The sequence below is a fragment of the Sturnus vulgaris genome, chromosome 8, assembly GCF_052056855.1.
Source record: "Sturnus vulgaris isolate bStuVul1 chromosome 8, bStuVul1.hap1, whole genome shotgun sequence".
NCBI classification, from domain to species: domain Eukaryota; kingdom Metazoa; phylum Chordata; class Aves; order Passeriformes; family Sturnidae; genus Sturnus; species Sturnus vulgaris.
Window position 1 is genome coordinate 8021709 of NC_142250.1, and position 24291 is coordinate 8045999.

The 24291-nt window shown below is 37.4% G+C and overlaps 1 protein-coding gene across 1 annotated transcript in view; it reads right to left on the reverse strand.

Annotated features, from left to right (window-relative positions):
• Positions 1-1067: 1067 nt before the first annotated feature.
• The window catches only part of REEP3 (receptor accessory protein 3), a 38462-nt gene continuing 15238 nt past the window's right edge, over positions 1068-24291 (reverse strand). The window contains exons 2-8 of the mRNA XM_014882342.2: positions 19085-19157; positions 14679-14755; positions 14132-14252; positions 12690-12803; positions 5490-5637; positions 2275-2426; positions 1068-1542 (exon numbers count right to left, since the gene is read on the reverse strand). Of these exons, the coding sequence (XP_014737828.1) occupies positions 1486-1542; positions 2275-2426; positions 5490-5637; positions 12690-12803; positions 14132-14252; positions 14679-14755; positions 19085-19157 (742 nt within the window). The 3' untranslated portion in view covers positions 1068-1485. The remainder of the gene's footprint in view (positions 1543-2274; positions 2427-5489; positions 5638-12689; positions 12804-14131; positions 14253-14678; positions 14756-19084; positions 19158-24291) is intronic.

Sequence of the window (24291 nt, forward strand, 5' to 3'; positions counted from 1 at the left end):
AGATACATAATAAAATACTATCTGCAAAAAGTGTGTGGTTTCTCCCTGAATCCACAGTAGAAATATAGTCACACAGAAAATTAAAATCAGCCTAATTCTCAGAACTGCAGAAAATAGTACCAAAGGTGACCTACAAAAGTCATTTTGACAAGCCACAGCACTGAAAGACATTTCAAAATTAATCTCTGTGCAGATATGCCATGGGACTCTAGGTTACAAAATCACTGACTAAATCAATAAGACTTTTAGAAGATGCTATTTATATGCGACTATTTTAGTAATAACTTTAGCAATAAAAGAAAGTACTACACAGATCATTTTAGAATCCACATATGGTATGAAACATACACTCACACATGTTCTAAAGTACATATATATATATATATATATATTTGTTCTTAAAGCAATGTAGAGCAAAACTAAACCAGGGTCTGAATAACCTATCATACATGCCTTTATGGCAGCATGATTTTCATGTACAGCTCATGGCCTGATCAGATTCCTGAGGCGTATCACCAGAATTGCTACAAGTTTTACTTACCACAATTTCAACCAGAAACTGACTTAAATCATGTTACATCTCTTTAGGTGAAGACAGACACAAAAAACCCAAACAAACAAACAAACCCCACAAAGAAAAAAAAACCCAACCCCCCCAAAAACACAGACAGACAAAACCCACACAGCCCTATAATACATAGAAAGGCACCTGATAATATTGTTAGTAGCAAATATCTACAGCATTCTGAGTGTACTTAAGGAATCAAGATAAATTTTTAAAAGATCATGAAATACAAGAATTGCTGACTTTCAAAATGTAACTCTAACCTATCTAGGAAGTCACTAAAATGACATGTGCAGTTGTAAATCATTAAGAGTGTGCAAAACTGTAAAGTTTTGCATAAAGTGCTATATGTACTCCCAGTTTGCTAAGCTTGGCAATATGATGCAAGATGATGATGTTAAGGATATATCCTACCTACCTCATATCTCCTTTTTCTTTCCCACCATCATCCACTGTCCTTTAAACTGTACATTTAAAAGTTACACAAAAACCTTTTCAGTAATTGTAGTTCAGAAAAATATTTCAAGTATTTCTATATTTCAGTGTAAACTGGGGACACCTTGGTTCAATTTTCACAAGCTCTAGATACTTACCGCTTCAGCTAATTCAATTGGAATTGCAATGATTTCAATCTGTTCAATACCTCTGGCAAAAGAGTATTTCCTATTACTCATTTAACTCCTGTTTAAGGAGTGCTGAAATTCATGCTCTAACTTGTCCAGATTTATATCTAAACAATAAGCAATTATAGAAAAACAGTAACACTTTTTCTGATCACTTGGGCTTACAAAACCAAGTCCTATCTGTCTGTATGAATCTGTTCATACAGACTCATTCTAGGAACTGTACACAGATCTTTGACACTTGAATTCAAGTTATTATAGTACAGCAGTTTCTCTTGCAGGCATTGGGCAGTATACTTAAAAGTATACAATGGGTCTCTTCTTTATTCTGTATTTCAGTGATCCATATCGTATCTGAGGGGAAAAATAAAATTATAACAAAGAGTTGAGTCACACCAAGCAGAAATATGATTCACCTCCCCACTAATCCTATTTAGCAAATGTCTTTCAATGTGCTTTGGATGCCCCAGTTTCACTACGAGAATCTACCTATGACTGACTAAGATAAAATTTCAACAGAATTGGGCAAGAAGAGTAAGTATCAACTATTTTCCTGGAATGACCCAAAAACTTTTATGAGACTCCACAGAGATTTATCCCAAAGTATCTTTAAGTTTTGTGATGCATGCACGTGTAAAGTGCATTGAATGCTAACTGGGATTTTTCTTTGTACATCACAGAGAGTGTCTATGGGAACTAAAAAATTCTGAATATTCTTTATCTATTAAACTGCAGATGTTTAAGTGTGCACAACATGCAGTGATAATATTGCTATCCCATACCCCTTTCCAAGGTGAGCATTTTCTGAAATTGGGCTTGGAGATGCCAGAATTGGCATTACGAGCACAGAGTCTGTTTCATCTCCTCTCCCTTACTCCTTGCTTCGTTCATTTAATTAATGTACTTCCCCTAAACACCCCAAACTAAAAAAAGCCCCAAACTTAGATATTGTTATCACATACTTCCTTCGCCATTTAGCATCTAGAATCCAGTTATTGTTGACAACTGCTCCAAGATTAAAAATAAATTTCTGACTTTGAAAAATGCCAATATACACTGAGAAATCAAACTCAGGATTATACTTGCCTCTTTACGGCCTTTAATAGTTTTCACAGATTTCATACTCTGAGTTCTTCGAAGGCCTCTCTGAGCAAACATTTCATCCTCTGAATGTGTCCCCTCCATCTCTTCATCTGTTTTGTCATCTCCAGGATTTTTTTCCATTGGAGTTTTGTAACCTTTAAAAAAAAAATTTAAAAATCTAGCTGTAACTTTTTGACTTCTAAGAAAGCCATGATTTTCATGTTTAACACACATGCTTTATCCTTTTAAATGATGTGCTCATTTCAAAACAGAAACATCTACTCTGCCACAAGTTTGGTACTTCTAATCCTGCCACTTGGTGCCACAAGTATGTAATGGAGTGATTCTTCAGTTGCCAAAACTGAAACCACAACTCTGCTGACATCTCCTGCTTTACACTGAACTGCAAAAAGCTTAGTGGTTGTCTTAAAAAGTACTTAAGATTTTTTTGACACAACCCACATGAGAGGGAGGTTACACTTTATATAAACCTTTAAAAGGTCCCTTCCAATACAAATCATTCCATGACTCTCATACATAGGATCTTTCTTCATACTCTCAGCCTCCTGCATTTTTAATACCAAAGCTCCTTTCAGATTGGTAACACACCGAAGTACTGTTAAGGGTTGTTAACATCCTGCAAGAACAGGACCAAGTTTATTACCTAAGACTCTCACTAGAGGGCACAAACTGCTTAAAAACACACCTCGAAAAGCTCCTTGGGGTCCAACAGCCCTGAACCTCCCAAATCCAGTCTGGATCCTTCCTCTGCCAAACTCCTCTTTTATCCCAGAATCCACAGCCTGTAACACTCAAAAAGACCTTTTAGGCTCCAAACCAAACTTTATTAATGACCTGTGTACATTTCCTCTTAAGCCAGTATTTTATTAAGGCTTAGCTAATTTTTTTCCTCGATTTTTTTCCTAGAAATTAGAATCACATAATCTATTCCAAAGCTACTTGAGGAAGACATTCTGTCATTGTCTTCTGCCATTTTAGAGGCAACACATCTCTGCTTCCAGTACAGTTTCAATTTATCTTTTTCAATATAAAATATTTGAATCACATCTGTTTCTCTGTTTCGGACTGGCTGTGTTTGCAGTGACACTAATGCTTCCTTATCTCTGTTAGCAACACCTGATGCATCAGCATCTCATCCGCCTTTTTTCACAGCAAGCACACTGCCAGCTCAGCATCATCCTATGATGCTTTTTCAACCAATTTGCACAAAACTCCCAGCTCAGACCACAAAAAAATTCTGCTAAGCACAACCGAATATTGCTACACAATGTTCCTAAATCTAAGTATACTTTTTAAAGTATCTTTTTAAAGTTCCTAATGCTGAAGAAAATTCAAAGAGAACATGAGAGGTGTATACTAGATAAGAAATGAGGAGCAGAAACAATTAAGTTCACCTAGTTGTAAGAAAGCTTTTTGACATTTGAGATTCAATCTCACAAGCAGTAATTATTTATATAGTATAAACCGAAGCATTATTTTTAAAAAATAAATTTAGAGCATTTTTAAGCTATTTCAGATAGGTGAGTAATGCTCTCTTAGGGAGGAACAGACCCTGCACAACAGTTGCAGTGACATCATCTCTAGTGCAGCTCTTCATGAATTCTTGACTTTCTCTCCAGCCAGAAGCTCCAGTTCACACTGCACAGGAAACAATGTGCAATTCAGCTTATGTCCCTTCAGCTTGCCATCTATTCCATAGAAATATCATGGGCTACCACTTTGTCTGGAATTCATGGAATTCCTTGGACTCCACAAACCTAGCCCTCCCCAAAATGGAGGAAGAAGAAGGAAAGGCAGGCTTAGGTGAAAAGAAACAGCCCTACTTTCTTTGTGGAAAATATCAGCTCCTTTACTTCGTAGCCTTGCCATTTAAAAAGCTGTAGTTACCAGACTTCCAGCAAAACCTTCCTTCAAGCATCCCATGTTCAAGAGAAAAAGGATGATGACAATAACAGTACATGTAATATAATAATGAAATAATAGTATCTCTGAATAAAACCTGTTGTGGTGTGTTATTTTATTGTTGTTCTCCCTCCCGTATTAATGGTTTATTCTGATGCTGTTCCCCCCTTTAGCTGTGTTATCAGTTGTACAAGTTCCCGCCTTCTCCCTATCAATCTGCCCTTGCCCCATCCCCTTTTCCAGATTGTTCCCTATCAGTCTCCCAAATCCCCTCCCATGGCATTATCAACTCTCCCTAACCCTTCCCAAACTTCCAGAATCCTCTATGTCAGTTACCCTTCCCACAGGACACTATTCACGGATATATGTTGTTCCCTGCCTATGTTTTCCCTCATTGGTTGATTATGTATTCATCCCCACCTTGTGTATCTCCCCCAAGATACCCTGATTGGTCGACTGTTGTTCCCTCCCTCGGGACCTCCCCTGTATTTAAGTTGTTGCACACCAGTGTCTTTGCCTTTGGCTGCATCCGCTTCTTACTGCCTCCTTCCCCCGGACCATACAATAAACCTCTTCCCTGGATCAACCGAAGGACTCCCTCTTGTCCTTTGCCTCTCCCGGACATGGACACTACCAGAAGGGCCTCGCAGCCCTAGCTGCATCTCTGGGACATTTGTATCCGGAGAGCAGCCCACTCTGGGCGCTGGTACCTGCCGGCAGGAGCTAGCTGGGTGGGACGGAGGGCCAGGTTGTGGTGACACAGGTGGGCCACGTCCAAAACCATATATTGCTCACCACACACCATCTTCTAAGTGCTGATGGGCATCAGTCCATTATGACAACTTGATGCCTTTACTATTGCTATCACCCTATAAAATTTTATCTTTTGTTCTATTACTACAAACCTGGTGAATTTATTTCAATTAACTTTCTATTCTATTTACTGAGCTTCCATATGTTTTCATGTTTAACTTCTTGTACATTTGTCACAGAAACACCACTTAATCACAGAGTTTGACTTCCAATCAAGTTTTACTTTGGTAATAAATTCTTGCCAATTGGCAAGGACAGGAGTAATGAATACAGTATGATTACACTGAGAGTGGATGTGAGAAGAAAGTAATTCAGGAAGAATTTCTTAACTGTCATAATTTACTCTGCTTGAGTGTACACTCTAAGTGTATTGGAATTCTTTGAGGCCTTTCCCATTTAGAAATAGGATAAATGTATTTCTGCTTTTCCACTTTTGCTTTGGGTGAATTGTTCTTTTAGGCAGGGAACAAAAAGATACATACCTGAAGATTCACTTGCAGAAGCTCTGGTTTTCTTTTTAGCTTCTGGCAATGTCTGATAAGGTCTCTGTGCAACAGGCTCATCTCCTTGAATAGCAGTCAAATCATGCATACTGAAACTTCTCAGTTTCTCAGTTATTGCACCTTGGCTCTGAAATACAACAACAGTATGTTTGAAAACCAGGCAGAGGTTTAACTTGGCTGCTCAGCTTGGGTTAAGATGTTTAAGCCCACGCTTCCTTGCTGCACAACAAAACACATTGAACATATGCATGCAGTTGATTTAGGTATTGCTTTTAACTGTATGTTGCTCCCAGATGACAAACTTACACAAGCTAGCAGCTTAATTACAAATGCTGCATTTCACTCCTTTAATCTGAGCAAATAAAGACTTCTTGGGTGAGGGCAAGTGTTTAAAAGAAACACACATCAGAAATGTTCACTTCAAACAGGGCAGATAAAGGTAGCATGACAGCAACACTTCCACTTTAAAGAGTACAGTTGAAGATAGTTTTCTGTTATTTTATATTTTATCCTCCACAAATTTTAATAAGGTTAAGGAGAAAAGTGTTAACAATACACTCTGTAACATTAACTCAAATAACTGAGAAACTGGCAGCACTGTAAAAGCAGCTCCAGTAGACAGAAACTTAAGACCACAAACCAAAGAGGTCCTGTCTGGACTCCAGGCCAGCAGGTTCTCTTACTAATATAACTTTACTGACATAATACCAACCCAAAATGTAATGCTACACAGGAGAATAGTTAATCACATATGAACATTATGTATTACTTCTCCAATTGTCTTAATTTCTTTTCTATATGGAACATATGAAAATTTCCCTGTTGGAAAGCTCTTTCATTTCACATCAGATGATGTTATTATTAAAGCATTAAAGATTAATTTATTGCATAAGCAACTAAAAGAATAAGACCATGAGAACAAGTACTCAAAGTCATGTTAAAATAACACTTAATTCTTCCCTCTCTGGCATTAGGCAAAAAATAACCATTTCAGGGAAAGGTTGACAGGCCCGTGCATGAATTCCACTTCAAGCAAGTGTTAAAGACTTTGTTTCATTCTTACAAATGAAGCTTTTAAGTAAAATTCTTTATTTGATCAGTATGTTAGCAAGCAGGAGCAGATACTTGGGTACAATTCCATACACCTTTCTCTGCAACAGCACCAGCAGAAGGCAGTTCTGGTGCTGCTGGCCACAGCCATTTGCTCCCACTCTCATGACCACAACTGTTTGCAGTTGGTAGACCAGCACACTGAATTATTCCATGTTAAAAATAGCCATGGAAAGTGAAGAGACAGTGGAATTAAAGCTCCTTAAGTTTGCATGGATACCAAAGGACAGAGGGAAAAGTGGCTGAAACCTAATATTAATTTTCTAATACCTAGTTATTAGTACAGCATATAAAATTAAGACAGTGGACAGTGTGCTACTCAAACATGACAAACCTATTATAATTCTTACCCCACCATTCATATATTGTCACCAAACAATAACAAAGAAAAGGTTTCTTGTGAGAGAAGTAGAAACCTTAACTTTTCAATCTCTTCCTACATACTTGTAGGGTGACTCAGTTCTCAAATCTTAAGTACAGCTTGCCTTTTAGTCAAAATGCACTATGAACACTGTACAGTGTCTGTATTAAAGATTGTAGAAATCCTGAGGTCAAATTTATTCCCCAAAATGGCTTATTTAAAGCAGGTCTCCTAAGGTTCCTCCTAAGGCAGGAAAAATCCTGCCTTCCACTACCCTACTTCTTACACTGAAAAGCATTTCAAGTAAACTATATCAGGAACCAGCTATGCCTGAGAACTTTATCAGCTGCTAGCACATGGAGAAGAGAACTGGAGAAAGAACTGTTTCGCCTGACAAGTAACAGCCTACAGTATATATATAACATACAAGACTGTTCATCAGTCTGTGTCCGATGCTTAAAGAGGTAGAACAGGACTCAAGTCTCAGTCACTGAACACTGGTGAATATACAAAATGGACCTAGTTGCTCTCACCAGAATCCATACAAATTCAGCACAATTCCACTCACCACGTGTGAACAGAGTCTACTTGAAATAGTGACAGAAGCTGGCTTTGGCCAGCAGCAGAAGTATAGAAAGACACACTATTTTAATGGTTGCCCAGCAAGTTCATTCATCATGTGACATACTACAAAAAGACATTTGGAAATTGCATAGAATAATGCAATTAAGATTATAACAACTAACATACTAAGAATTCACATTACAAGCCTGTACTTCTTATTCCATTGTAGATAGAGGACTAGATCCAAGCTGGGAACATTCAGTCCTTTTTTCCAGTGCAGCTTTTGGATACAGAATTTTGTTTTTCAAAGGGGAAAAAAAGTCAAGTATGTGCCATAAAATAACATTGTGCCCCTAACCAAATTGCACGGTTGAGCTGGAGCTCCTGCAGAGCACTGCCTCATTCAGGGAGGATGTAAAGTATTTATACAATGGGTCCTTCATTCCAGAACTACTTGCCAAGATGGAAAGTTTTACTTGAGTTACACACAGAAAACATTGAGAAGTTTGAAAGGATATATACAGAAATAAAGATGCAGGACACATGTCCGGGAGTCACAGTAGAAATGGGAGCTGCACAACCACTGCTGTGGTGGTCAGTCCTCATCACACATTATACTAATCCTATGCAGGTACACCCTACAGTGCCCCCAGTGTCTATCCCACCCTGGGAACATCCAGTCTAGCCAAATCAAGAATGATTTCTACTTTAACTCCACTGTATAGACTGAAGGACAAATTTCAAAGTGTTCTATGGGAGCATGCATATCACTGTGCTCACACTGCATTTAAGACTTCAGAAGATTCTTCCACTACCATGCCCAAAAGCAGCCATTAATTGCTTTCTGCTGAAACACACCATTATGTGAAGATATGGATTACTATCAGCTCAGGATGACAGTCTGGCTGAAAAATAGTAAATTCTTTCCTACTGTAGGAAATGTGAGAGCAACATCCACATTTAGAATAATAATGCTTTAAGAGCTCTGATATTTTGTTTGAAAGGTCAAAGAGTTACAGCTTGAAAGCAACATGTTTGCCCTAAAAACTTAAAGCAAAGCAATTCAATTCTAGGTGGAGCTGAAGAGGATCTCCTGCCTCCACTCCGATGCCCTGGGTGTCGCAGCAGCCATCACCTCTCCCCACATATACACACCCCAAGATGTTACTCAGAAGATGGCAGAGAAGTTACCACTGCTACTGCTACAGCTACCTCTGTAATGGTAGCCCATTACATCAACAGTTCCTGCCAGTAAGGAAGGAATGCATCAGGCTGCACTCAGCCCAGAGGCTGGTAGCTAAAATTACAGCACAACAGATTGAAGTACATACATTTACAATTACAATGCCAGGGGAAAAAAAATTAATCACACAACTTCACTAAAATTTCTATGTAGGCAGACATTGAAGAATGATGAACTGATGAACTGTGAAGTCTGTGTGCTCTCTTAAACAAAATGCAAGTCTTAAAGAATGATTTTTCTTCAATATTCAATGCATTTCCTAAAATATACTAAATGTTTTTTGGAGTCAATTACCAATGACCAATGTGAAACACCAATTAAAGTCAAAATATGTTTCTAAATCAATTTTTAAAAATAAATATAGCCTATTTAAGGGTCTCCTTTCAAGAGAAAGCTTCTAGTAAGCTACAGTATGCAGTCTCATCAGCTGACCCTCAAATATGAAATGCCATTTTCTATTCTGTTACTGAGCATGTAGTTTTATAGCCTGTCTGCTTAACCCAGGGAACTTGCTGTAAACAAACACCACATTGTCTGCCTCAGGGACTCTGTTGTTTAAACTGGATTTGCATCCCTCCAGTGGCCAGGATCACTGACTGAAGCTGCCTGCTTTCCTTGGATACATTCTCAATGGACTCTGTAGCATGCAGCACCCACATTCTCAGCTGTTCTCTCCCTGCTCTGATCCAAGCTGACAAGGAATGACTTTTGTTCCCTCTCAACCTGGAGAGGGACTGCTGTCCCGTGAATGACCTCTGCAGTATGCCAGACAGTCCCAGCAGGAAGGAGGATGAAAGCAGTATTGCTCCCCATAGAGATACTGGCTGTCTGCCACAGCTGGCTGCAAGATATCTCCTTCCTCTGCCATCCCCTGAGTGCGGATAAGGGGAAATGTGAGCAAGGCCAGGAGAATAATACTCAGCAAAAAGGCAGCAGATTCAGGATGACTAGAAGGCATCCAGAAAACACAGCCCTCAAAACATATTATAACCACCAACACAATTAACACAATTTGGTTGTGACCTCAAAGAGGGATAGAGTATTTCATGGCTTAATTAGCAATCCCCCTGCTCATAGTGACAAAGACAACAGGTTTCACTAGTAGCTCAAGAAATCTGAATTTATGGGTTGTCAGAAATTGAAACAGAGGTAACCATCATCTCGGAAGACTTGAAAAGAAAATGCATCAAAGTATGAGATGTATCATTGGAACTTAAGTGTTATGTATATAATTTCCTCAAATCCATAAACTACTGAGCTATTCAGGCACCTTGTTTGTGATTCTTTTACTAATAAAAATTTCCTTCAGTATATAAAAATTCAGCATAGACTATCTTTCATCTCTAAATCTCCTGAAATCAGGATTTTATAAGGATTTGTTTTCTGACATGCTAATTTAACAAAATTAATTTTGCTAATGTATGCTACTTAGCAGGTTTTGAAACTACTTTTTATATGAACAGTGGCTAACTAGTACCAGCTAAAAACTTCAGTATGAGAATGTAAGCTGTAAGCCACTATTCCTGTCAAATACATTTAAATTTAACTATAGGGGAGCAGGTTTAAATCTATGTCAAATTTCAGTAGACTGAACTGGCTGGCTGCTCTAACCTCCCTAACAGAGCCAACAAGCCTTTTAATAGTAATCCCCTATTCCTTTGACAATCTTTGAAGACAATCATTTTCTCCCACATTTGATATTCAAAATATTTTAGCAAGTTTCCAAGCCATTTTTAACACCCTTCTGAAGTCAGCATAAGCAGTTTTCTTGGACACTTTAGTGTCTTTTGACATAGGTTTAATCTTCCACATATGTTTAGTCTCTCCCCCTCTCCCAATTCGAGATCCACTATGTCAGAACAAGCATATGTGCTCTATTAAAAAAAAAAGGAAGGTAAAAAGAAAAGTAATGAAAGTGTGTCCTCTTTCCTATCAAGACTGATCCTACTACTACAATTCCATTCCTGGAATCCTATGGCATGCTCCACCAGCTCTTGGTGAAAGGATAATCTTTTCACCTGCTGGAGGCACCAGTCAACTCTTGAAAAACAGGGAACAAAATTAAGAACACATGCATTGTGTCCATTTGCTTGCACGGAGCAGGCACACTCAGCATTCTGGAATGACAAACCCAAGAGGCTTAACATGCCAAAATAAAGATTTTTTTTCAGTGAGTCTCCTCTTTCACACTGTTTAAAAATCATGCCTATTTTAGGTCTTTGGTATTGTGGTGGTTGTTTTTCCCAAGCATCTGATCTGCACTGAACTAATTCTGTACAAATATTCATGAGCGTTTTTAATGAGTTTTAACAAATAGAGCAGGCATCTTGCCAGTCACAGCTGAATAGAAATGAAAGCTAAACACAGACATTTCAGAAAATGTTATTCATTATTTCAGAAGAAAGTGAGAGGATATACTGGTGTTATTTCTTTTACAATATTTCTGTTACACCCTAAAAATGAAAAAGGAACTATCTAACCATAGCCAAACATGAGGAATACACACAAAGCATAAGTATCCTTACAGATGCTTATTGTAATAAATTTGTAATGCAAAGAATTTGCATTTTAGCATCTAGCAATTAAACTTTTTTACCCAGTAGAGCACTTGGGGTGTTTGTTAGGTTTGTTTAAAAAAACTATTTTCATTCTGGATATTTTCATTCTTTTGGAGGTGCACTCTATCACATTCTAAATTATTTTAATAACAACAACAACAAACCCCATAGTGATCAAATTTAATCACTTTCACAATATTTTAGGCTCATTATGACCATATTTAAGAACAAAAAGTTATAATGCTACCACCCACATGTATCTTTAAAAAGAGAGAAGATGAATATACAAGATATACATTACTACTTTTCCAAAGCTTTTTGAGGTAACATGTGAAAACGTAGTTTTTAGGAATGTCTTTTATTTATAACGCAGGAAGTTCATGTAGAAGCCCAGACATTTAAGCTAAATACCAGCTGTACCTACTCAACTTTGACAGCCAGGGATCTCTACACTGTTTTCTGTTATCTACTGACAGTGTTGAGGTTTTCAGTGCTGTTACTATGAGCACAATGGTTCCATTTATTCCCAGGAAGAAATTAATTCTGATTGCGTTAAACCTGTGATTTCACTTGGACATACACCTTTTTCTCTATATTTTTGAAGTGTTTTGATTTAAATTCCTGTTAGATAGGATACACATTGTCTGAAGTATATTCCTTTCAGTGGAGCACAAATTGCTTAGAATCTCACATATAAGCCTGTATTTTGTCTTCCTAAACCCAGTGTTTTCTGAAATACTGAAGGTGATGAGTTTTTGTAGGAAGGTAAACTGGGAAAAACAACAGATTACTTCATAATTTAATGGAAAATATGTGACAAAGCAAGTGTATGCTAAACACCAATAGGCAAGTTTATGCTTAGTATATTAATTTAGTAATTCGCTCAACAAGTTGCAAACAGGTTAATTGCATCAAGATAATTTTTATCCACGGTAGTAGTTTTTCATGCCTTAAGTAATATGTGGCATTACCGTAGGTTGATTGGAGAAAAACAGCAGAAAAGCCAGAAATCCTTTAAAAACTTTGTTTATCAACAAGAAAACACAACAGAGACAGAAAAGAAACAATGGTCATCTTTATTAAAAGCCTGGACAGAAAACTGAATGATACCTTTTGAGTTAGAGTAAACTGATCTGATCATCCAGGAAATAACTACAAGCCATCTTAAACAAACAAACCAACGAACATAGTATGAGGAGGATTGGGCTGCAAGCCTTTCATTGTGTCCCAGGTTTTCAATTCACTTGCAGAATTTATTTTTTATATAAGAGTGATAAATCCTCAGTATTATTACACTGTTCTTTATCAATCCTCAAAAGCAATTAATGCAAGCAGAAACTTACCTTTACAGCTGCTGTCACTGCAGCAGTTGCTGCCAGATTTAACCCTTGCCTTCCAAAATTCACCATGGTCTCATAGCCTCTTTCTTTGGCTTGGACAATGTACTCATCAATCTCCTAAAAGAAAAACATATTTAAGTTTTAGAAGGCTGTTCATAAGAGAGCAAAGTTACCGCACAGTATTATTTTTCCATCAGTAAAGGAAGACAGAAGAAATATTTAAGAAAGTATTTAATGGGATATATCTTTGCATACAAAAGTTTTGTTCATTGTTACTATCTCATTTAAAAAAAGGATTATATGTGGTCAAACAAGAAGATAAAATAGATCACTTTTGTACAGCTCAGAAACATTGCAACAAGTTCCTTATAGAGAGGAAACTTAACTTGTTGGACAGGAGTTTGTCAAGAAATAACATGCATTTCAAGAAATAACATCATCTAACATGAAGAACTCAGCGAGTTCCCCAGAAAGATAGAGCCAACATACAAAGAACTTCCGAAGCCATAGCTTTGAAATAGTTAAGTACCAAGGACAATACAGTCATGGCATTTATCTCCAGCTCTGGTAAATGCCTGGAGTTGAAGATAAAAGTCTGCAAGGTACTTCCCAACAGCTTGCAGACTACGGGAAGCATCCCTTTAGCTTTACAAAGTTGCAAATAGTTTATAGCACAACACTCAGAAGGTCAAGATGAGCCTACTACTTCCATTAGTGGAAATCTCATCAGCTACCTGCTTTACCAAATTAAGGTCAAGCTAAGCACTGACCTTTGGGAATGCTATTTTCTGTAGTGTGAAGTTTCTCAGTGGTTGTCTTCACACCTTTGCTAACTGCTCTTTCCACACATCCAAACAGGATGCTAAAACAGAGATAAGCAGGGCTGTGTCCCTGTCATACTTTGACTAAAGCTAACCATTTTCTAGCTATTCTTATGTTTGGGTATTTACTGTTGTAGACTGGTCCACCCTTAAAACTCAGTCACAAGTAGCTCCTCTTATCTTGTCAGTTTGCAAACCAATAAAGGTCATCAATGTAAATCATCCTGAGAAGTGTTATTACTAATTCATGCTCGAAAAAATGTTAACAGCTTTTAATATAGCTTCGTTCATACTTCTTCACAGAGAGTACTGTACATGTGCTTGCAGCAGAAAGTCAAGCTGCATCACTAACTCTCAACTGGGCTCCTCAGAAGTGCATCAAGTAGAGCAGGGAATATCAAGCTGTCATGTCAATAGGAAGCAGGACCTTGTCTGCTCAGGCAAGTAAAACAGAAGCATAGACATGGACAGTCATGTGTACCTGCCACTGCTAGTCCAAATTCACGCTGCCTGGCAAGACAGTAACAAGCTGCTCTGCTTTTATAATGTATCTAGCAACAGCTTTTATTTCAGTATATGGTGTTTCCATATTAGGTATTAAAAATCTGAGAAGTCATTTCTTACCCTTTCTTTAGAAGAAAGCAGTGGGTGGAGGAATTTTCTGTAGATTAAACTTGCCCCTCTAGTATATGGGGAAAGGAGCCAAATAACAAAAGCTATCTTCAGTTCATAGTACAGTGGAAACCTACAGAAAAATTAAAGGTTGCACAAAATTAACAACGGCAGTAAGAAAATGCACAGTATTTAATCATTATGAAGAGAGCTTTTCAAAAACCACAATTATATTAGCATATAGGATTCTTCATATACGAGAAGTTACATTAGACAAAAATTAAAAGAGCTTTGGATTTACAGACTACTGTCATTCAAGAAATGAAAACAGTTAATATACTTGCTTTTCATTATACATTCCTGCACAGAGAAATTCTAGGCCATCCTTTTAAGAGTTGCACTATCCTATTCAGTTTCTACAGTAAAGCTGGAAATGTTATAGTCCCTACTTCAAGTGACAGTGTACAGAAAACTTGAAAACAGATGCTGTTCATCTATGCACCAAGATATTTTCCTGTAAAAAGGGCTATTCAAGAGTTAATAAAAAGCAGGGTCTTACCAAGAGACTGCTAAGTCAGTTATCGTTTCAGTAACTGTATAAAGAGCAAACACAATCCAGTACATCATCCAGCGAACCTGAAAATTAAAATATCATCTTCACTAAGAGCTTTGGTTTCACCTCTACACATAATACACGATACACTGCACAGTTTGTTCAGAGTTGTCAAAGCAAGACATTCAACAGTATCTCAGTCTTCATAAACCAGGAGTCAGGTGAAATGATCAGGTGAAGATCCTGAAAAGATTTCTGTTCATAAGTAGAACTGGCAGCAGATGCAGCAAGCTCAGTGAAACGGCTATGTCACCAGGGTCACAACCTCATCCAGGCTGGTTTCACAGATTTGATTCTGTCCCTACAAAGCTTTAGTGGTATGAAAAAAAAAAAAAATGCAGAACTGGTAGATTACCCTGAGTATGAAGACCAATTCCCACCATAATACTAAAGGATATTTCATTCTCTTCCGCACTCAACCATACGTTCATACCATGCACATGAAAGTCAGCATTAGTGAAGCAGCCCTTGCTTTCATTTCACAGTATGTGATACTCAGCTTTACACTGCCATTAAGTTCCATGTCTGTGATTACTGGTATGGTATTAACACTGAGGCAAGGCAACATAAAAAGCATTTTCATGGAGATTTTAATTCTATTTATATGCCAAGAGCTACAAAATTCTTGTTAATAAAACAGCTCACATTAATGCTTCAGGGGTTTACAGGCATAAACATTTTTATTTAAGGCTTACTGCTTTGAAATCAATGTTCTTAAAATAGTATAACAATTGTAACAATTTTGTAAACAATTTTAACAATCGTTACAAATGTTTTGTAAGAATTAAGATAACCATCCCTTTTTCTCAAGCATTTGTTCAAATTTGGTGGTCTAAGATGATTACATCTTTCAGAATAAATACTATAGAAATAGTTCCCATGCATTTCTAAGCTATCAGATGTCAAATGCAATGTGTTTCCAAAATGGGCCATGCAAACTACCACTGGTTATTTGTACAAACTGAATATTCACATATTCTTTAAATTCCAAGAAAAAATACCTCTGCAACATAAAACCATTTGAAAACAAACAAACAGACCCCCCAAAAAACTAAAGCAGCAAAGAACCCGAAAAACTAAACCACCACAACTGTTAGAGACTAGTCTGAGCCCTAACTTCATGGTACTCTCATTCAAAGGGAGGATATAAATATATTCCTTCCTTTGAAGGTGCATATATATACATACATACATATATATATATACACCTTCCCACAGAGGATGTGGCTCAGATTTAATCTTCACTTTTAAAATAATCTTTTTTGAGGTGGACTTAAATAACTATTCAAAACCTAATGATACACTGCTGCCTATTTAATGGATGTCCATTACAGTTTAAAACCACTTCCTCTGTCAGAACCTGCGACCCATTTATCTCAACCATTTTTCTGTGTTTCAGTTTGAAAAGAAATTCAGTCATGTGATAACATTCTTCACTTCCATCTCTCAGAAGATTTAGATATTTTAGGCTTGAATAAATGAAGACAAATGTACACAACAGCTGAAGTCATTGCTGACAGGTCATGTGATATTTAGATATTTATTTTAGATATTAGTTCTCTTCCATTAACCAGAGTCAACACCTGAATGAAAGCAGCATTAAATCACACTTTGCCCCATCAACTTAAGCATACTACAATACAATTTTTAAGATGCCATGCAAGACTGTATTTTTCCCAAATATAATTTATCCAGGCTGTTCTTTCTTTAATCAACATCTATTTATCCAATTGAAACCAACAGGTGGCAGTGGAATTTCTCCTGGGCTGCAAGGAACAGTAAAAAATGCTCTGCAGAAGGGCACATGAAATCTGCCAGGAGTCCAGCTGAGGGCCAGGCAAAGATTCTATAAAACACAAATCATGTTCTAGTACAACTAATGCAGTAGGCACCACAAATGTCCTTGACAAATGAAGCTAAGTGACTTTAGGGGGTTTTCATACCAGGAAAAAAAGAAATAAGGATATGAAAAATTGAAGGTCAGACTTCACTCTACCCAGAACACTATCATCTACTTTAAGTAACAGAAGCTTTGACTGAGTTTTACTTTTCATGTTAAAAGAGCGATCAGAGATTTGTTTTGTTGAGGGTATTTTTTCCTAGCATTGAAGTGTTAAGCTCATCTTTGTTGGCCCTGGCTGAATTTTGAAGGTCAGGATTTTGAAGCCAGGATTTGAAAGGCTATTATTCAGACTTACAAACTACATTTCAGATGCTTATTTCAAGCACTTTAGTGTAATACAGTGAAAAAATTGTGTCAAATATCATAGTCAACTCCATTAAACCAGGGTAATTACAAGAACAAATAAATCTCTTCAAAGGCACAGATTCTAATTTTTAGCATTGAATTCCGTAAGTCTTTTAAATTACCATAATCAGCACAACACTTTTTTCCCCCAGAAATAATCTTTGACCAATTTGCTGCATCATGACATACACAACAAGTCAAGATGTATATTATTTTGTTTGGTTGTTTTTTAGTGGCAGAAGCAGTGGCTGAGTAAAATATTTTACTGTTACAAAGCTCTTATCAATTCTTCAACAAACACAGATGGCTCCTGAGCCACACAAAATCCTGGAATGGAAGTTGGGCTTGGGCCATAATGTGAGTGGCAGCAGACCTGTGCCATTTGGAAAGCTGCATTTAAATCTAAACCCTTTATTGTGAAAGAAAATTACCCAGCTGGGAAAATGGCAGCCATGGATCATCCCTAAGACCCATCTGGCAGTCAACCCAACTAGCATAATTCCAGTGATAATTCACTGATTAATCATTGTCATGCCCTGCTACAATGAAAAAGTCACTGTGATGGGTCTTATTCATCCTGGCCCCATGAATATTTTGTATGTGGCTGCAAGTTCTGGGCCTGTTCAAAGACCACAGGTTCACACTAAAAGAGTTGAAAATATATAATTCCAGGCCCTACTAGCACAAGGATCCTGTGTAAGGACGCCCAAGAAAGACAGCTAGGTCATAGCTAACTGGACAACTGAGGTGAGAAAAATACCTCACCATTCTAAAATATTATTTATCTTTTTCTAGAAAACATAGTGCAAGAGGCAATGGTAACCTCTTAAATTGAAGTGATTTCCTTTATTTTAGTTGGAAACTGCTCTGCCCTACTTAACCTGAGGATCTGTTTTGAAGGAGCAGGGAGGAAAAGCAGATTATAATGCAAGGAATTTATAGACTTTCCTGACAGAGTAATATGAGCATGAGAAAGAAAATTCTCCTCTTTGTTTTGATGATTTTTTTCTCCCATGAGTTTAGCTCTGGCAGGCACCAGCTCTATTTCACAAATCAGCTCTAATCAGCTTGTACACAGAAATCAGAAGAAATACAAATATTATGTCCTTTGAGGTCTTGACAGGCCTCATTAAGACATTCAAGGGGAGGAACAACAGCTACCACATTCTACAACTACAACCAAGTAAAAAGTGGAGACATCACACATCTTAGGTCACAGCTTAGGTCACAGCTTAGGCTGCCGAGTTAAGAGTAACTGATGGCCCTGACCCTACCCTGAGTCACGCAGCCAAGTTAAGGACAAGATTCAGGACAGGTTAGTTGCTGAAATCAAGTCAGGCTGTCTCTTAAAAAAGGGAAGTAGCTCAATGACTAAAGCTCCTTGTGCCTGCAACTGGTTAACATTCTTGTGATTATCACCACTGCTCACACTGATAAATAAATAATTAAATAGCTTAATTAAAAACTGAAGTAACTATAATTGTGGTTTTCTCCATCTTTTTCTTCTTCTGTTCTGACATCTTTCTTCTATCTGGTCTGTTTCTTTTCTCCACACCACCTTAACCAAATCTTTTCCTCCCGTGGTTATATTTTTCTCATCTTTGAGGAACAATAGATTAACAAGAACTACGCTTTTCTTAGGTAGATTTTGAGTCCCCTATTGAGTTCCATGCAATCATATTAAGCTGCTACTGCTCTTCTAGTGGTCACTGTGAATTGGTTTGTCAATACTTATACTTGAGGTGTTGGCAGAATTAGTAAACTTTCACTCTATCCCCTGCCTAAAAGTGCATTATTTCTTGTACTTTGCTGAAATGGAACAAAGACTTTAAGGTTTACATTAAAAATACTAGAAAAAAAAATATATATACAGACAGCATAGTGTGTTGAACATGTTTCAGTGTAAAACTATGTGAAGTATGAGATACCTTAACTTTAGCCCTACAAACAAAATCATAGGATTACCACTAGGTTCACACAAGCTTTATATCTAACAGTAAGACAGTCAATTCAAGCTTTCACATGATTTATTACACAATGAAAATGTCACAGATCTATGTCAGCAGAGGCATATAATTAAACAATTAAAAGCAATGAGACTTACATATTCCTTCACATTTTTTGTCTTCACAGCTTTGTATGAATAATATGCAGGATACAGCATTCCAAACACCAGCCTATTGGAAAAGAGAAAGAGCCTTCAGGATATGTTACACCATATATGACAAAACAGTGACAATACATTATCAGAACAATGCAGCCAACTTAACATTAAAAAAATCCTGTTCTCTAGCATTAAAGGAAAAAAAGAAAAAAATCAGTGTTAAATGTTCCTTGGAGGAAGTTTCATGATAGGCAAAACTAGAACAACATGAACAGAAAAGGTTGTATGCCCTAAAGACAACAACCTGTTTTGTAAGGCTGCTTCTAATACATAATATAAAACCAGTTGTTCTAGTTCATTTACAAGCAAAACCAGTCCTGCAGCCTGCCCACACTAGAAGATAGCAGTGGCAGTGCTATCATACTTGAAGAGACTCTGAACCTATCAGTAGCTAATCACAATCATCTGCTTTTATCAGATTACCGGAAGTTTATCCCCAAAAGAATTTTAAGAGAACACTGACTTACAAATTTTCATCTCCTTTTGCTAGAATGCTGCAAAACCAGCATTTAGAAACGGAAGAAAAGTGGGAATTAGTCCACTTTTGCTCAGACAGCCAATTGCTGCTGAAATTCATCAAAATCAAGGTGCAGAGCAATGTGAGAGGGTGCCAAGCAATCCATGCTGAGAGCAGGGTCAGAACAAAGATCTGCTCTAACTCAACTTTGTTACAACACAACACTTTCTAGTAAAAGTCTTGGCCATAGACTAGAACAGTCCTTTACAAAAAATGGAACAGCAGTAGTTACCATCTCCTTGATAAATGCAAGAGCTCCATATTTCACTGTGGAAAATAAGAAAAGCCTTACAGAATAACGACCTTTTAAAGCTTTGTTAAATCCTGTTCACTTCTGCTCAGCAAAAAGCACTCTGGGAAGGGTTCAGCTGCTGGTCGGATGGCCGGAGACTGGGCTGATAGTGGCCTCGTGCGTGAGTTAGTGATTGGTTGGGGAGATGTGTGGACACCACTTGATCAGAGAGCTGATTGGGTAAAGCGATGCGTGAACAGTGATTGCTGTGGCAGGCAGCCAATGTATGCTACTTTCGGTTAAAGTTTTGGTCAAGTTTCGGCTCTGTTTGTTACAATAAATGAACTTCTTCTTAACAAGCAAGGAGGTCTGTGTGTCTTTGTTCCCCATTGCTACATTTTACCACCTTGCTACTCTTTGTAAAGTTAAGAAAATCACCTACCCTTAAATTCCATCTGGCCTGAAACAGCCGTTAAAGTCTGGCTATGCCTCTACCGCATCACTTCCAACTTGCTCTAAGTGGTTACATGGGAGAAATTTACACTTGTAGGGATACCCAGACATCCTCAAAGTTCAGAACTTATATGTAATTTAACACCTCATAGCTAGTCAAAGGAAAATGCACCACATATTTCAGTGGCTTTTGTTTTTGTTTTTTAACAAGTCCACCTAGGACAGACTTGGCATATAAGATTTTCATTTAAATGAATTTACTAAAGTAAATAACAGAAACTTCATATTTTATTGTTGCCCCAGGCAGCTTTAAGTAAGTAGCTCTACCTCCACAGTCACTGCAGAAGCCTGCATTATACTACCACAGAGCTTTGTGAGTATTCAAGAAAACAATATAAGTTTGGATTCAACCAGTTTGATATACAAAATTTTCCAGGCATCACTCTGGTATCTATGCAGAAGTAATCTGCTTGGTAGCAGATGATGAAATTGCTTGCAATTTAGAGTACTAAAGTCATCTCTGTGGTAACTGTAAATGAGACTGATAGTACTGTAGATTTAATTAACATATGCAGTTTGATAACCAAGATGCCTTAGCAAGAGCAAACAGAGATTTGAAGATTCCAAGAAGATTGGATCAAGTCTGGCTGACAGGAAAGAATATTTAACTAAGTAAAACTGTAAAGTTTGTCTGTGTGATGTTTAACTAAATGATTGTAGTAAAAATTACTAGCCTTCCTGAAAATGGTATACAAGCATATGTACCTCACAGTAAAATTTGGATTCTGATCATGAATCAGTAGTCCCAGTCTCTCTCTCTCAATCATTAATACATCTCCAACAGTTAACATACAGTACATAAGTGGGGGTAAAATGGACTTGTTAACAACAAAGATGAAATACTTTCTTCAGCTGCAGATACCACACAGAGAATGTTTCTCCACCCTTAGTGCACATAGTTACCCCCTGGAAGGAAGCCTCTTGTGGGGTATACTGGCAGAGGTTCTAAAGTTAAGCTGTTAATGCTTCAAGTGATAGAGGTTGATAAAATTATGGAAGCATAATTGCAGAACCCTTCATATTTGGAAGGGTCTTGTAAAGTTATCTAGTCCAACCTTCTGCTCAAATCAAAGTCAACATCAGATTTGGACCAGGTTTCCTAATGTTTCAGCTAATCAGGTCCTGGAAGTTTCCAGAGAGATTCCACATCCTCTCTGGGCAACCTATTCCAATGCTTAATGAACCTCTTAGTGCAAAAGTTTAGTTGTATCCAGCCAGGAGCAAAAGTTTGTAACCATTGTCTCTTGACTAAATAGTAGAGTAAAAGAATGGGCCTGGCTCTCATAACCATCAAAAAGTTACACGAAATGGCTACCAGTTCTCCTCAAAGTCTTCCCTTTTATGTCTGAACAAGCCCAGTTCATTCAGGTACTCATCACAAGTCATGTGCTGTCAAGTCAAGTCACCTTGATGGCCTCTACTGAACTTTCTCAAATAAATTAACATCTTTCTTGTACTAAGAAGCCCAAAGTTAGGCACAGTCAAATAAATAAATCTCACATCTACACGCCATCCTCTGCATAATTTTCTCTTAATTTAAAAATCACAAAACTCACAGAAAATCCTCAAACACTGATACCTGTATTTTCTTAAATAGCAAAGGTGGCTCTAAGATAAATAATGGGTTTTAATACAGAACAATTTAAAAATTACTACTTGATTATAAGTACGAGTCAAAGCTAGTTAATCATGTACAGTTCTTTCACAAAACAAGGCTAGATTTGAGCAAAGCTTCTGGGCCTCGTGCATGCATTAGGCCTTTCCTCATCCAATGGAGCTGCTAAGAGCTGATAGTATAGAGAAGCCAAAGGGCACTTCAAGCACATCTCCACAAGATCAGATCCCTCTGGAGGGGGAAGGGACAGTTACTGCAGATCACTCAAACCCATACTGATAAGGAAAAGTAGTAATGGGTGCACTATAGTGGCACTTTCACACCTGGATCTAGGTGTTCAGGATTCCACAGTTCATGCTACACTGGAGGTAACAGAAGATGGATCCTGCAGCTCTTTAATACAGGATAGGCAAGCTGCTACTCCACTGGAGCAAAGCTTACCTACATCCTACATTTAAGATATTGAAAGGCCTTTTGACAGAGTCTAGACTACCTGAGTTCCAGCTCAGCATATCAATCTGTAGAAGACTATCCAAATACAGCTCTGCTGCAATCCTCAGACCTTTTAGCCCAAGGCCAAGAAAAGCAACAGTAAAAAAAAAACCAAAAACACCCAAACAACAACCAAAAAAAAAAAAAAAAAAAAAAAAAAAAACCAAAAAAAAAAAAACAAAAAAAAAACCAAACAAAAAAAAAACAAACAAAAAAACCCCAAAACCAAACCCTGAATGGTTCTATTCCCAGCTGTGAGAAAAGCCTGATAACACAAGTTAAAAATCTCACTTCACACTAATAATGTGACATCCAGAAACAGAAGGAATAGGACACCAAACACCTTTCACTTAGTTGAAATTCTGTAGATAACTGCTCTTCCTTTGATTTTTGCCCCAGTGGAAAACCCTGTTCAGTAACACACCAGCTCTAATGTCTCTCACCTTCCCTTGTTCTGGCTGAAATTACAACCATTAAGTATCAGAAATAAGAAAAGCCTTTGTTAATCCTTTAACCCATAAAACAGACTTTGTAAGGGTGGAAATTATTCGTTCAAAGAGAAGATACAGAAGAAGTTCCTGAACACCATAACCACCAACAACTGCCTGACATGCATAATAACTCCACCAGATACTGGTGATCTATCTCTCCGTAATTCTAAAAATAGCACTCCAAAGTTACTTAAATAACTATTAGTAGACTGCTCATTTAAGTGTCTTGTAATGAAGCATATGAAAGAGAACCAGCTTGAGTCTTTCACTTTACAGATTTTTCAGCTACATTTTTCCACTCACTTTAATGTCAAGTAACATCACTTCTGTATAGAAGACAAAACAACGCATTTTTAAATTTAAACAGCAATTTATCTTCTGAGCATATCATTCCCAAACTGCTATAAACATGAACTGGGAGAAACAGAATTTTGAGAACAGTTCTTCAGAAACAACTCATCTTAAGCAGAAAACTTATTATAACAACAGTGAGACAATCATAAAACTAAAGATGACCTCAGGTTAAATAAGAACACTAGCATAAGACAAACACAATAAAGGTAGCTAGTTTTTCCCATCTAGAAAAATCTGTTACTCAATACTAGTCAAAGCAGGAGTTTAAAAAATACCTATTTTAGTAACCACTTGTTCTTTTAAAGAATCACTTTAAAACTAGAGAGTGCAGAGTGGTTAACAGAACCAGATATCATTATTATTCCATAATATTAGAACATTATCATTATTATAATATTCCATAGTCTTATTTTATTAGATATACACCAATATATAATAATTTAGTAGTGTTTTCAATACTGCTGTAAAATTGAAGTGTTAGAAAAACTTCTGCTTGTTCACTAGAAATGGATAGATAGGATTAAAACAAAACATCAGCACATTTAGTCAGTAATAATAGGAACCAGTACTGTGAAGTTTTTATCTCCTCACAGCCAGAGCTGTGTAGCATGTGTAGCATGATGCTGCTGCCAACTCTGGCATCACTAACTTCTTCACACAAGCAAAGTCCTCTAACTTTAGTTAAACCTACCAGGCAATTTTACAGTCCAAAAGCCAACTTGCCAGCTGTGAGTGTAGCTAAAGGTCAGCAAATTCACTTTTACCTTCCATCTATGCATGATGGATCAGTATAGTGGCAAAAGAAAGATCATCTGTAGCTGACTGAGGCAGAAACACCTATAACAAGAGCAGCAGAGAGCCTGGGCACACAGATGGCTACAAAATCCTGACATCCTATCCTTTTCTTTGGATCCATACATCCAAAAAGCCCAA